General features: G+C 61.2%; 2 protein-coding genes across 3 annotated transcripts in view; one reads left to right on the forward strand and one right to left on the reverse strand.

Moving 5' to 3' along the window:
* Window positions 1-5,573, forward strand: part of CRYM (crystallin mu) — a 15,752-nt gene extending 10,179 nt beyond the window's left edge. The window contains exons 6-9 of one of the 2 annotated variants that reach the window (XM_084881886.1): window positions 2,054-2,175; window positions 4,282-4,366; window positions 5,262-5,352; window positions 5,391-5,573. In XM_084881886.1, coding sequence (XP_084738012.1) covers window positions 2,054-2,175; window positions 4,282-4,366; window positions 5,262-5,326 — 272 coding nt within the window. In that variant the 3' untranslated portion in view covers window positions 5,327-5,352; window positions 5,391-5,573. Of the gene's footprint in view, window positions 1-2,053; window positions 2,176-4,281; window positions 4,367-5,261 lie in introns of both variants that reach the window. The other variant, XM_084881885.1, reaches the window with a different exon arrangement.
* Window positions 5,574-9,098: 3,525 nt separating this feature from the next.
* Window positions 9,099-13,046, reverse strand: part of ANKS4B (ankyrin repeat and sterile alpha motif domain containing 4B) — a 43,246-nt gene continuing 39,298 nt past the window's right edge. Inside the window, exon 3 of the mRNA XM_084882758.1 lies at window positions 9,099-10,867. Coding sequence (XP_084738884.1) covers window positions 9,781-10,867 — 1,087 coding nt within the window. The 3' untranslated portion in view covers window positions 9,099-9,780. The remainder of the gene's footprint in view (window positions 10,868-13,046) is intronic.

A 13,046-nucleotide genomic window follows, 5' to 3' on the forward strand; every position in this document is an offset into this window, starting at 1 on the left:
CACAGGCTGCTGTCCCTGAACCACCGAGGCCCCGCGCTCTCCTGAGGGGACAGAGACAACAGAGAGGGGACAGTCAGTGAATAGGTGGTCATGCTGCAGACAGCTCTGTGAAGGAAAGCAAGCACGCAGGTGTGAGGAAGGGGCAGAGCAAACTGAAGGCCTGAGCCGGTCGGTCCGGTGTGAGGGTGTGGGCCCCGGGGAAGCAGGCGGTGGTAGGCAGGTGGATGGAGCCTGGCTTTGTGGGCAGTGGAACATTCCTGAAAGGATTTGGGAAACAAGAGAAACCACTTCTTGATGAAATGAACACGAGCTTCAGCAAGGCAGACATGATGTTTTTCCGGCTTAAAACAGCGTGTGCTTGTGATCTCGGTCTCTGAGTGTGGCCACCACGCTGGAACCCGGCGTTGTCCAGGCTGCAGCCTCGGGACACGGGCGGGCGGCCTCTGCCAGGCAGGCGGGCGGTTCCTTCCGTTGTGGGGAGCTGGTATCCGCTTCTTGGGACCTTCTCGGCTCACGGAAGCAAACCACCTTCCCTGCCACATGACGCTCCACCTTCCAAGCCAGTCATTGAGAGCCTCTCACACTGGACTCCCCCCGGAAGGCCAGCTGCCTCTGAGCCGGGATGTCTGACACTCCCCGCCGACAGCCGTGGCACAGCCAGGGAGGCCCACAGGGAGGGTGCAGGCAGGTGCAGCCAGCAGATGGCACGGGCTCCCAGCTTGGCTGAGGGCCAGGCTCAGCCTCCACCGCCCCCCCCCCCTCCTGCCCTTCGTGGCAGAATGCACAGAGAGCCACCAGCCGGCTCGGAGGGAGGAACGTTGACCTTTACCTCGCAGAGCTGCTGGTCCAGGGCAGTTCTGGTTCCAAAGCTTGACCTGAGCACGGACCTGAGCTCCTGAGGAGGCTCCGGCCTCTATAGCTCCTCCAGCAGCGGCCCCAGGGCCCCCAGCCCCGCCAGGTCAGAGGGGGAGTCACACTGCAGTGTCAACCAGGTACTGAGCTAGGCTGCAAGCTCCCCCTCCCCCATTTCCTTTTCACTCTCACCCCCCCAACCAGGGTCTGCCCCCCCCCAACCCAGGCCAGCCCCTCTGAAGCAGGGCCAGAGCCCCCTGAGCGCCACTCTGCTGCCTGGCCCTCTCCGTCTGCCTCGCCTCACGGCCTGTGAGGGCTGGGCCAGCTCAGAACAGGAGCAGAGCTGTGAGAAGAGGCCCGAGAGGCCGGGTCCCGCCACCTGTGGCTCCTGTCCGAGCTTCCTTAGGCCTTTGTGCAGGACCGCACAGGCCGTGTCAGGATGCGCGTGTTTGACTCTGACATTAGGGCGAGGGAGAACGGGAGGGGAGGGACGCAGGGAGAGTGGCGGCAGTGACGCTGTCTCAGCAGAGGTGCTTTGCTTGGGCCGTTGAATGTTCTAAAAATAGAGAAATAGCCCCTGAGAACAGAGGTCCCGCTCTGCTTAGAAGGAAGTGGAACAGCCAGGGGGGCCTGCGTTCTCGCCGAGCTCGCTGGTGGCTGGGCCTCGGCGGGTGCTGCTGTGCGCGCGGGGTCTCCACGTCCCAGGCCCCTGGCCACCTCGCTCGGAGGCGCCCTCTGGGTTACACTGGGCGGCAGGGTGCCGGGCAGGCCTAGGGCAGGCTTGGTTGGTGTACCTGGCTGCAGAGGGCGTGCTCACTGTCTGCTCCTCCCAGACGCTGGCCGCAGGCTCCTCACAGACGAAGACCAGTGGCTGGAGGTGTGGGCAGGGTGGCGAAGGCCAGACGGGCAGCAGGTCTGAGGAAGCGCCCAGGCTGGGTGAGGACGTCCCTCCCCTAAAGGAGGGGGCCGTGGGTGGGCACGGAGGCACGTGCCTGGCGAGCACCGAGCCTCTGAGCCTCCGCGGGGCATCCTGTAACAGAGGCCAGCCGCAGCGGACCCTGAGGACGGCGCCCGTGCCTCACACTCCTCAGGGAGCGGGGGCGGGCAGGGCAGGGCCGCGGCAGGCCTGCTCCGTCCCAGGTGTTCAGGCAGTCCTGCTGACCGGAGGCCTGCCGGCTCAGGCGGCTTTGCTGTCTCTCAGCCGTGGGGGCCAGCAGGCCGGACTGGAGGGAGCTGGACGACCGGCTGCTGGCGCAGGCCGTGCTGTACGTGGACTCCCGGGAGGCGGCCCTCAAGGAGTCCGGGGATGTGCTGCTGTCCGGAGTGAGCCCCTCTCCCGCCCTCCCCCCCTGGCCTCTTCCCTCCCCCCGGCCTGCTCCCCTCCTCCCGCTGGCCTCTCCCCTCCCCCCCGGCCTGCTCCCCTCGCCCCGCTGGCCTCTCCCCTCCCCCCGCTGGCCTCTCCCCTCCCCACACAGGCCTCTCCCCTCCCCCCGGCCTGCTCCCCTCCCCCCGGCCTGCTCCCCTCCCCCCCTGGCCTCTTCCCTCCCCCCAGCCTGCTCCCCTCCCCCCCGGCCTGCTCCCCTCGCCCCGCTGGCCTCTCCCCTCCCCCCGCTGGCCTCTCCCCTCCCCCCGGCCTGCTCCCCTCCCCCTGGCCTGCTCCCCTCCCCCCAGCTGGCCTGTTCCCCTCCCCCCAGCTGGCCTGCTCCCCTCCCCCCCTGGCCTGCTCCCCTACCCCCTGGCCTGCTCCCCTCCCCCCAGCTGGCCTGCTCCCCTCCCCCCAGCTGGCCTGCTCCCCTCCCCCCAGCTTGCCTGTTCCCCTCCCTCCAGCTGGCCTGCTCCTCCCCTCCCCCCGGCTGGCCTGCTCCAGGCCCCATCCACCCACCTTGGTGTGGGGACATCCTGAACCCCTCACTCACTGCTGGTCCCTTTAGAGTGACAGGGCCATTCCCTGGTGGCCTGGCTCTGCCCTGTGCTGGGAGGAAGGCTGTGGCCGAACCAGGGGCCTGGGGATGGACTGCTGAGCCAGAAACCTCCAAGGTTGCCAACCACATAGGGCGACGGAGGGCTGCCTCAGCCTGCCCGCTCTTCGGGAGCCAGAGCGGAAATGCCATCCCGCTGACCAGAGTCCTGGGCCCCCGCCAGGGGCGTCACGGGCCCCGGGCAGAGGGCCGAGCCGTCGAGGGGGAGGGTCCTCCTGGCCACACTGTTCACAGGACCCTGTGCTCACCCCCCTGTGCCCACCCCCTGTGCCCACCCCTGTGCCCATCCCCCTGTGCCCACCCCCTGTGCTCACCCCCTGTGCTCACCCCCTGTGCTCACCCCCTGTGCCCACCCCCTGTGCCCACCCCCTGTGCCCACCCCCTGTGCCCATCCCCCTGTGCCCACCCCCTGTGCCCATCCCCCTGTGCCCACCCCCTGTGCTGACCCCCTGTGCCCACCCCCTGTGCCCATCCCCCTGTGCCCATCCCCCTGTGCTCACCCCCTGTGCCCACCCCTGTGCCCATCCCCCTGTGCTCACCCCCTGTGCCGACCCCCCTGTGCCCACCCCCTGTGCCCACCGCCCTGTGCCCACCGCCCTGTGCCCACCGCCCTGTGCTCACCCCCTGTGCTCACCCCCCTGTGCTCACCCCCTGTGCTGACCCCACTGTGCCCAACCCCTGTGCTCACCCCCCTGTGCCCACCCCCTGTGCCCACCCCCTGTACCCATCCCCCTGTGCCCATCCCCCTGTGCTGACCCCCCTGTGCCCACCCCCTGTGCCCATCCCCCTGTGCTCACCCCCTGTGCTGACCCCACTGTGCTCACCCCCTGTGCCCATCCCCCTGTGCTCACCCCCCTGTGCCCACCCCCTGTGCCCATCCCCCTGTGCCCACCCCCTGTGCTCACCCCCCTGTGCTGACCCCACTGTGCTCACCCCCTGTGCCCACCCCCTGTGCTCACCCCCCTGTGCTCACCCCCTGTGCTGACCCCACTGTGCCCAACCCCTGTGCTCACCCCCCTGTGCCCACCCCCCTGTGCCCACCCCCCTGTGCTCACCCCCCTGTGCCCAACCCCCTGTGCCCACCCCCTTGTGCCCACCGCCCTGTGCTCACCCCCTGTGCCCACCCCCCTGTGCCCACCGCCCTGTGCTCACCCCCTGTGCTCACCCCCCTGTGCCCACCCCCCTGTGCCCACTCCCCTGTGCCCACCCCCCTGTGCCCACCCCCCTGTGCCCACTCCCCTGTGCCCACCCCCCTGTGCCCACCCCCTTGTGCCCACCGCCCTGTGCCCACCGCCCTGTGCTCACCCCCCTGTGCCCACCCCCTGTGCTCACCACCCTGTGCCCACCCCCTGTGCTCACCCCCCCGTGCTCACCCCCCCCCGTGCTCACACACACCGCCCCCTGTGCTCACCCCCCCGTGCTCACACCCCCCCTTCTGCTCACCCCGCAGGCGCAGATCTTCGCTGAGCTGGGTGAGGTGGTGGCGGGCGTGAAGCCGGCGCTCTGCACGGAGACCACCGTGTTCAAGTCTCTGGGTAACCGGCCCCTCACCATCTGTCTGCAGGGGGGAGCGGGGTGACAGCCGGGTGGCTCTGCCATTATTGAGGCTCTTAGTGACACAGCCCCGGGTGGGGCCGCTGGGCCCCCGGCCTCCCCTCTCCACGCAGGGCTCCCGCCTGGCGCCTGGCGCTCGGCGAGTGTGAAGGGCGTGTGGGTGGTCGGCACAGAGCACGCCCCCACAGTCTCCTCCCGAAACCGCTGCGGAGTGGGAGGTGGGGGAAAGAGGACACGTTAGAAGAGGAGCGGGAGCCTGAGGGAATGGCAGGGAGACCCAGTCCGAGACCGCTCTCCCGCTGGTGGGGCGGGCTCCGAGGCCGCCGGGCAGGGCCCACAGGGCTGGTGTCTGCGCGGCCAGCTCTCCGCCCCCATGTGAGGAGGGAGGGCACACGTGCAGGACACGGCAGGTGCCCTTACGCACCGCGATGTGCCAGGCTGTGTCCGGTCACTGCAGACCACCCTGCCGCTGGCGGCGAAGGCCGGTGTGCAGAGCAGCCCAGGGGGTGCTGAGGAGCGGCGCTCTGCGGCCTGGGCCGGCCTGGCCAAACCGCCCATCTTTGTCCGACTGAAAGCCGGATGGTGTTTCCGTTCTCCAGTGTTCGGGCGGGCGGGGGGATTGCGGGACCGAGTATTGCATGGAGTTCCGACTCCGTGTCTGCAGGGAAGTCTGGCTGGTGCACGGCCGCTCCCCGTGTCCTCGTGTCCGCACTGCTGCCCCCTCAGCACGGCCGGCCTGTTTGGCGGCATTCCCCGCTGAGCGCCATGTTCCCGCCAGGCCTGCCCCCGGGACCCTCAGCCCGCCTCCTGGCAGTCTTCCTGCCCGACGCCCTCAGCACCACGGACAAAAGTGACCCCAGTTTCTGTGCCTTCCAGGAATGGCGGTGGAGGACGCGGTCGTGGCCAAGTTAGTGTACGATTCCTGGGCTTCTGGGAAATAGCCGAGGCGCGGCCCCGCTCCGGCGCGGCAGCCCCAGGCCTCGCCCCGCCGCCTGTGGTTTCCAGATCAGACAAGGGAGCCATCGTGCCTTGCCGAGCTCGTCCTGCCTCTTCCTCTCAGCCAGGAGTCCTCCTGGGTTCATGGCTGAGGGGCGGGGGGGAGGGGATGGGAGGCCATGGCCGCAGCACCCCTTCCCTGGGCACCCCACCGCTCTGTCTCCTGGAAATAAAGCGACTTCCTATCCTGCCGTTTTTGCTTCGGTAGCTCTGTCCCTCGTGGCAAGGAAAGCGAGGGGAGCAAGTTCCCCACTCGCTGGCTGGGGGCGTGCCAGTGACGGTCACTGGTATTTTCTATTTCTTACATTGGGGTGCAATGTGGACACCACAGAACCAAAGTGCACAGGCCAGTGGCTGTTCATATAGAAACCGTGTCAGAGCGGTCAGCCATCACCACGTGTGATCCCGGGACATTTCCATCACCCAGGGAGACCCGGACCCTCCTTTCCCGCCGGCCACCGCTGCCTGTGCTCCCTCCCATGGACCCGCCCTCTGGGCTGTCCTGTAAGCCGGCGCAGACCTCACAGCCTTTGCTTCTTCCAGCCGAAGGCCAGGGGACAGTTGGGCTTCTGTGTTGCTCAGGACTCCTTGGGTGGTCGTGGTGGAGACCACAACTCCAGCTGCCGTAAGCTGAGTGCTGCGCATGGAATGGCGCTGGTGGAAGGTGTGGTAAGGAGGACACAGGCTCTGCTCGGCCACAGCTGCCCCTGGGCTCCGGGTGCCAGCGAGATGCCGGCTGGCTGCCCCCCCCCCTTCGCCTGGGCTCCTGCAGGGCTGGCACCGCCACCAGCAGGCCCCCGGGGGGCGGGCAGTGGCCGGCAGCACCTGCCTCCGGGGGGCCCTCCAGCAGCCCCAGCAGAGACAGCTCTTCCCCAGAACCGAGGCGCGCCGGCCCATCGCGGGCCGTGCCCGCCCGAGCCCGGCACCGGGCTGAGAGGCGAGTGTCCTGCATGGCTTGCACCGGCGGGCGGAGGTCCCGGCCTCCCTGACCGGGAGAGGGAACCCTTTACTTCCTGACATGTAGGCCCTCGCTCCTTCTGACAGTTCTGCTCATACATGGTGAGCTGTGCCCAGTGGGCTATGCTGTTGTGGTCATCACAGACGTGGCATTAGCCTTAGTTCAGGGAATGGTCCATAAGCCCATGGACTCGACGGGCTGGGCCACTGTAACTGAAGGAAGAGGCAGCTGTTCAGAACACACACTGATGCCCTCCTGGCCGCTGAGGCTCAGGCAGTCCCTGCGATGGCACACTGCCCTTTCTAACGGCTCCTGGATGGGGTTTTTACTGAAACCCATGTGCGCCTCAGGCCATGCCCTCCTGTCTCACCCCAGAATCCACACCAAGGTGAGAGCATTCAGTTCTGGGCAAACATACACCCCTCCCCCCATATTTGCTGAGCCAATTGCTACCCCTCCCTCCAGCAGGGCAGCACCGACAATCCCAGCTGGAAAGGCTCTCCTCAGTGAGGCAGTCGGAACAGAATCACGCAGGCTGAGTTCCAGCAGCATTCCACTGCCTGCCTTCCCGTCTCAAGCACCAGGCGTCCCACTCTGCGAGTGGCGAGGAGGCTCCCAGCTCATGCCACCTCTGAGGAGTGTGCACAGCACACCCTGGAGAGCACCTGACTGTGAGCAGCAGCATTTCCGAGCGCCTCTGCTCCCGCCCAGCAGCAGGTCTCGGCAGATCGGGTGCGGGGCGGGGGGCTGTTTCTCTGTTTTCCGTGTCCATCTCCATCACGGAAAAGGAAGCAGTCAGATTTCTGAGTGGAGGAGCTGGGGATTAAGAAATTGAAAGAAAGAGACCAAGAGGCAGAAATAGATTCATCGAGCTGGGCCAGCCTGTCTGATGGAGAGGCAGCAAGCAGCCGAGCCACGCAGCAGGTTTATTTGCAGGGGTCCTCAAACTTTTTAAAGTGGGGGCCAGATCACAGTCCCTCAGAGAGCTGGAGGGCCGGACTATATGAACTACTAATTCCTACTGTAACACCTCGGCTGCGCTCACTGCCCAAAAAACCTGGCGGGCCGGATCAGACTCCTCTGCGGGCCGCATGTGGCCCGCGGGCCGTAGTTTGAAGACCCCTGATTTATAGGGTCAAAGGAGCTTATTTGCATTCTTAACTAGGCCCTAGCATTACTGGATTTACATGTATAGACCCACCCCTGCTGACACCTGGACAAAGGTGAGTCAGAAACTGAATAACACCCCCCTGTCCTCTTCGTGGGGGGGCGGGGGGCGGGGGAGGGAGGGATAACCGGGACACGGATCTGCCAGTGCCTCGGGCTCAGCTGACAATTTAAAGGATTCCATGTGCCTTCTCGGGTGGCCCCCTACAACCGGGGACACGGGGAGAGGCTCCGGCACCGGCAATACAAGTCCCGACAGAGGCAGGCTCGGGCGCGAGTGCCGTGCAGGCGGCCACTGCTTTCGTGCACGTTATGGAAAGCAAATACAACATCAGTTTGCTCCAGACCGACAACATGCAGTATTTGCAAACACCATCCCTTCGCAGACTGACACCCACCTGAATTCACCCACCTGTCCGGGCCCACCCCCCGTGCTTTCTCCTCAGCGGGGCCTCCCAAAACACCCAGGCCAAATCGGTGTGTGAGCCAGGAAGCACGCTGAAGACACCGCTGTTCCCACTTCACACTGATCCACTGTCAGTGTCACCTGATGTAAGTCTGGCCATAAAAGTTCGGTGAAGCTTAACTATTCAGTAAGGTTTTGGTTTGAATTTGAGCTTGCCACTCAAAAATGTCAGAGCAATGTTGCCCACTTACGTTATAGTAGCTGCATGGACTCAGACATGCACCAACGGGGATGGATAGCAGGACATGAAAGAGGCAGGTAGTGAGAAAGAAAATGTAAAGTTTACTTTTATAACCAAATTTTCCTCACAGAGAACCGAGGCATTTTTTCCTTTTATGTTTCAGAGGGTAAGCACTCTTAGAAAAACCATCAAATCAGCCAGCCTTTGTCCCCTGTGCGTTTCTCTCCCCTCTTCCCACCCTCTTGCTCAGGCTTTCATAACGAAACGCCACAGACAGGCGGCGTAGACACAGAACTTGAATTTCCTACAGCTCTGAAGGCTGGGAATCCAGGACCTGGTGCCGGCAGCCTGGTTCCTCCTGAGGCCCCACGCTCTGGGTCGCAGATGGCTGTCCTCCTGCTGGGCCCTCACTGGGCCTCTTTCCTGTGCGTGTGCACCCCTGGTGTCTCTCCCTTCTCCTTTTAAGGACACCGGTCATGTGGGACTAGGGCCCCATCCTATGACCCCATTTAACTTTCATTACCTCTTTGATAAAGGTCCTATCTCCAAATCCAGCCACATTGGGGGGTAGGGCATCAGTATATGAATTTGGGGAAACACATTTCAGTCCATAGCAGGTGCCCTATATTCTAATTCTCTCTTCACTCTCCCTGCCTGACACCCTGTCTGGTTACTCAGGCAGAAGTATTGTAGACCCACTTTCTTTACTTGCAAGCATATAACTTCTGTTAGAGCAGTGGTTCCCAACCTTTCTTTGGCCATGTCCCACCTAAGCATCTCTAAAATCCTGATGCCCCTGTGACACAGAATTCTTATTACTCAAAAAGTGAGCTCCTATTCACGTGGAGGAAGCCTAAACGACCATGAACTTGGTCTAAACAAGCTGCCAACGAACATGGCATCCATGAAAGAGAAAAATAAAAGAACCAAAGGACAGTGGAGGTGCTGAGGAAGAAATCACTAAGAAACTGTTTAATGAAGTGATATGGAAAAAATAGCAAATACAGTTTCCAAACATGTAATAGAGAACTGAAACGCATAAACATGTCACAATATGTATTTATATGCTGTATATGAGGCCCCAGAACCATAGAAGTGCAAAAACTGTTAATGACTCATTCGCGAATTGCCCCTCTCAAAAATCAAATTGCCCCCCTGTGGGGCAGGTACCCATGTTGGGAACCACTGACACATTTCAGTTGGGTGTCAGATCTCACACCAATGAAGGAACTTTGATCTTCATCAATAAACAATGTCTAGGGCTAAGGACAGAACTGGAATTAGGATCCCCAGGCCACGAGTCAGAAAGTAAAAAGCAGTGTGATGAGGGTTGGAAAAGTAAAGTATTTTTTTCTGCCATCTATTTAACCCTTTCCATATTCATAAATATTAAAAATAAAACTGAAGAGATACGCCGTTTTTTATTCCCAGGTCTCCTTGAGTTTCTCCTGGTGGTTTATTTCTATAGACTTTCTCTGAGTACAGTCTAGCCTCAAACTTTTAGGTGGGCACCTCCAAAGCCCACACCACCCCAGCTGTGGCTCTCAGTGGAGAGCAGGCACTGCCAGGTACACCCAGGGGGCACTGCCTTGCCCCCTGCGGCTCCCCCTGCGGGCCCAGCGCCCCATCACAGGCTGGTGTCCACCAGTGGACCAGGCTGCTGGAGCGCCTGCTTCCTTGTGTTTATGGCGTTCAGCACCTTCTTCCTGGGGCCCAGCTGCATTTGTATGCTCTGAAGGTCCTCGTCGGAGCAAAGCAGCAGAGCTTCCAGGTCCATCTGCTCCCTCATGAAGAACGGAAGGAACTGCTCCAGGTGGTGGGACTGCAGGAACACCTCCAGGGGCGTGGCGTCCACCACGTCCTCCTCCCACTCCACCGCCTCCTCCTCCCAGGGCAAGGCGCCTTCCCAGCTGTCTCCGTCCCCCTCCTCACCCTCCTCACCGGCCGCTGCGTCCTCAGCCTGCGCCGCTCCTTGTCGCCGAAACAACTCACTGGCCACGTTAAACCCCAGCTCCCTCCTGTCGTCTGACATGTCTTCTGGGCTCGCCAGCCTGTTCCTTTTAAAGACGAGATTGCCAAGACCTGGGCGGCTGAGAATGGACTCGTGCTGGGCACAGCTGTCCTCTGCCGGGAGCTTCTCTCCGGCCTCCCCTGAGACTGGGCCCTCCTCCTCCTCGCCGAACACCTCCATCACGTTCCTCTGCCCATCCCGGCCGCCCGGCCCGCCCGGCGCCGTGCCCTTGTTCTTCTTGAACTGCATCTTGAAGGTGCCCTTAATGCCCTTGGACAGCGACCCGAGCATGCTGGCGGCAGAGGCGCTGGAGAGGGACGCCCCGGGGAGCGCGCCCCTGGAGGAGGAGAGCGTGCCCGCCTCCTCCCTGGTGTGGGCGCGGGCCATCTTGCTCTGGTGCTTCTGCTGGCGCCGCTCACACTCTCGGACCTGCCGCCGGGCGTTCTTCTGTGCCTGCTCCTTCAGCCTGGCCACCTTCCTGGGGTTCATGATGCCCTGGGCGGTGGCCGCCGCGTCCAGGAGAGCCACGCACTCGCCCCGCTCTCTGCCGGCGGCCGCGTCCAGCGGGGACTGGAAGTCGTTGTCCAGGGCGAAGATGTTGGCGCCGAAGTTGATGAGGAAGGAGACGCAGGGGGCATGGCCGTTGGAGGCGGCGTAGTGCAGGGGCGTGTTCCCCCAGATGTCGCATCTGTCAGGGTCCCCCCTGGAAGAGAAAATGTCAGATACAGCGCATTGTTCTCTCAGGATGTAAGGTCCAAATCAGTAAATAAATAGATAGTGAATCCCGCCTTGGCATCGTTAGAGGAAACTACGGAAAGTCTAGGCATGTCAGCTCCGGGCATCGCATGGCCAGACACAGAAAGAGCCCGTTTCTGACCTGGGTCTCCTTCATTTTAATCAAGAAAATATTTCCAAAACACTCCCTCAAAAAGCAGCCTTCGTGTCTCATTGGCCGGAATTGGGTCACGTGCCTAATGAGAGGCAAAGAGCTGGGACATGTGACTTAGATTAAGATTTCCCCAGCAAATGTTTTGCAACTGGCTCTCGCAGGAAACAACCAAAGCCCTGACTGATGGCGTGTGCCCATTTACGTGGTGCAAACACAACTGCCAGAGTGAGTTTTAAGCTACTTATGCAACATTCCTGGACGGGGAATTGGGAAGATGTGCGGTAGCACACCGCTATATGTTGTCCCCACCATAGAGATAGAATAGGCATGTGCAATCTTAAGAGAAGAAATAATAGTAAAATAATTAGGAAACAAATCATTTTTAGCATTTCTAAATATAATTCTTTAATTTGGGTTTATATAATTTTTTTAATAATGTTTGTGTTTTACTCTCAAACTCCCCAGAAACTTAGCAGTCATCTTTCATGAGCTCTAGGTGGTTTCCACACACCATCGCACCCTCCCCAAGCCCACAGAACAAAGCAAAGCAGCCACTGCCCACAGGAACATGCCCCGTGCAGTCACATGTCACACGTGAGGAGTCTGCGGTGGTGCAGGTGAAATTGGAGCACCAGGAGATGGTGGTCAGGCCAGGGACCCATCCTGGCACAGAGACAGCATGGCAGGTGCTCACAGGAGATCTGTGGAGGCGACACTGCCTCCTGAGGTCCTGCACCCGGTACCCCACCCGCCCGCCCCGGGCCTGAGTCACAAACAGGTACCAGTGGAAGGTAAAGTGATACCGATTGCTGCCCACGGCCCTGGCCCCACTTCACGCAGAGAAATCAATCATGCGGGGCCGACGGGCCCCAGCCTGACTTCCTAGATGAGAATCTGGATCCCGATCCCAGCTCCCTGCTGGCTGAGAAGAGCTGTGCTAGTTAATGTGGCCTCACCAGGCTCCACCAACTTGATGAGTCAGAGTCCCAGCTCCCACGTGAGAACCCTGGACCCTTCATGCCTTTCAGTTACAAGCTTTTATACGTTCACTGCCCGCCCCGCCCCCCCACCCCCCCCCAGCAACAAGCCCAACCTTCCTCTGAGAGCAGGAAGAGGAGGACATTACAGAGGAGTGAGACAAGACAAGAGCGGGCGACGGAACTGCCAGCACCAGGCAGCTTGCCCACACCTCAGCTTCCCACTCTCCCAGTGATGGCTCTGCTGCTCTTCCTCCTCTGCAGCCTGAGGACGGCAGGACCTCCTCACAGCATCCGTGTGAGTACATGTCCAATCACTAGAGAGGTGAGCATCAGCAACATCACCCGCTACCACTGCCCGGTCCCGGAGCTCCTGGCCCGATGCGGCCACTTCCCCGCCGTCCGAGCCCAGCTTCCCCTCAGGTCCGGGCCTCCTGCAGCCCGGCCTCTCCACACGCAGACGCTGCTGTCAGGTGTGTGTCTGCCCCCGAGGAGAGAGCACTTCTCAGCGGGCAGGGCCTGCGGCCCTCTTTGTTTCTTCCTTTTTTCACTCCTTGCCCAAGGATATGGTTTTATTGATTTATTTTATTGGCTTTTTAAATTTTTTAAATTAAAATTTTCATCAACATTTATTCTCTCTATGCCCTCTTCCACTTCCCCTACCCTCCTCTCATTCCACAATCACCTCTCTCTCTTTTTCACTTTTGCTCAATACTTCTACCCCCCAGCACCCTTCCTCCCACCTCCCACCCACCCCTCCCCGGGCTGCCTGCCTGCCTCTATGAGTCTGTCTCTGTTTTGCTTGGTAGTTCAGCTGTTCATTCAGCTCGTTCATTAACTCCACATACGAGTGAGATCACATGGTATTTGTCTTTCTCTGGCTGACTTATCTCACCTACATTAATGTTTTTCATCTATGCTGTTGCAAAGGTAAAACTTTCTTCCTTTTTACAGCAGAGGAAAGAGAGAGAGAGAGAGAGAGAGAGAGAGAGAGAGAGAGAGGTATGAAAGGGCAT

The sequence above is a fragment of the Pipistrellus hanaki genome (assembly GCF_964339955.1).
Source record: "Pipistrellus hanaki genome assembly, chromosome: 4".
Taxonomy (NCBI): domain Eukaryota; kingdom Metazoa; phylum Chordata; class Mammalia; order Chiroptera; family Vespertilionidae; genus Pipistrellus; species Pipistrellus hanaki.